The 1007-nt window shown below is 52.2% G+C and overlaps 1 protein-coding gene across 1 annotated transcript; it reads right to left on the bottom strand.

Annotated features, from left to right (window-relative positions):
* Nucleotides 1–526: 526 nt before the first annotated feature.
* LOC119251845 (histone H2B type 1-C/E/F/G/I) lies at nt 527–1007 on the bottom strand. The gene has a single exon (XM_037519140.2). The coding sequence runs from the start codon at nt 953–955 to the stop codon at nt 575–577; it is 381 nt and encodes a 126-aa protein (XP_037375037.1). The 5' UTR covers nt 956–1007; the 3' UTR covers nt 527–574.

The raw sequence follows: 1007 nt of genomic DNA, 5'->3' as shown, positions 1-1007 counted from the left end.
ATCCAACTCCCAGTTCAACACATTGGCAAAAGCAACTTGCGTTAATTTACCGTTTGAATTTCCAACAGATCATCCTGCTTTTGAAAGAAAAGTACTTTCTGGTCAGTGCTTATTTTTCTTCACTGACTCTTTAGTGAAGTGAAAAAAATAAACAGGAATGAGGGTAAGTCACCTCTGATGGCACAGGAATTGAAGATATCGCTACCAACCTATTGCCAGCCATTGCAGCGCGAGTTCCATTCCTTGCCAGGGAAGCAAAACAGATGGCACAGCCCTCTTGTCTCCCTTGGATACTCCTCCCAGCAGTTTCAGTCAGTCTGCCCGTTCTGCCTTTTACTGAACCCTCTCACTAATCCCCCCCCCCCAACTCTCTGGTGAAGCCTCACAAACCACCCCAACCCTGTGGCCTGCACCCTAAATTATATGCAGCTTTTTTTTTTTTTAAGATAAATACTAGCCCAAATCTGGGAGGTTCCTCCCTTGGTATTATGCAGTCAGTACTACAGCTTTTTATAGGAAAGAATTGAGTGGCTCTGAAAAGAGCCTTTGGGTTGAGGGTAAAATAGGAGCGCGCTCACTTGGAGCTGGTGTACTTGGTGACGGCCTTGGTGCCCTCGGACACGGCGTGCTTGGCCAGCTCCCCGGGCAGCAGCAGGCGCACGGCCGTCTGGATCTCCCGCGACGTGATGGTCGAGCGCTTGTTGTAGTGCGCCAGGCGGGACGCCTCGCCCGCGATGCGCTCGAAGATGTCGTTGACGAACGAGTTCATGATGCCCATGGCCTTGGACGAGATGCCCGTGTCGGGGTGCACCTGCTTCAGCACCTTGTACACGTACACCGAGTAGCTCTCCTTGCGGCTGCGCTTGCGCTTCTTGCCGTCCTTCTTCTGCGCCTTGGTCACCGCTTTCTTGGAGCCCTTCTTGGGCGCGGGCGCGGACTTGGCAGGCTCAGGCATGGTGCAGAGTTTCAGCTAAAACCCAGCAGAATGCGTGTTTTGTCTTAAAGCT

This window comes from Talpa occidentalis, unplaced genomic scaffold, assembly GCF_014898055.3.
Source record: "Talpa occidentalis isolate TD23 unplaced genomic scaffold, MPIMG_talOcc4v2.1 talOcc4.2, whole genome shotgun sequence".
Lineage (NCBI taxonomy): Eukaryota > Metazoa > Chordata > Mammalia > Eulipotyphla > Talpidae > Talpa > Talpa occidentalis.
Note: the sequence above shows the minus strand (reverse complement) of the source record. Positions and strands in the feature narration are given on the sequence as shown.

Coding starts and splice junctions, on each gene's coding strand:
- LOC119251845 (XM_037519140.2), bottom strand. CDS start 955: ATGCCTGAGCCTGCCAAGTCCGCGCCCGCGCCCAAGAAGGGCTCCAAG.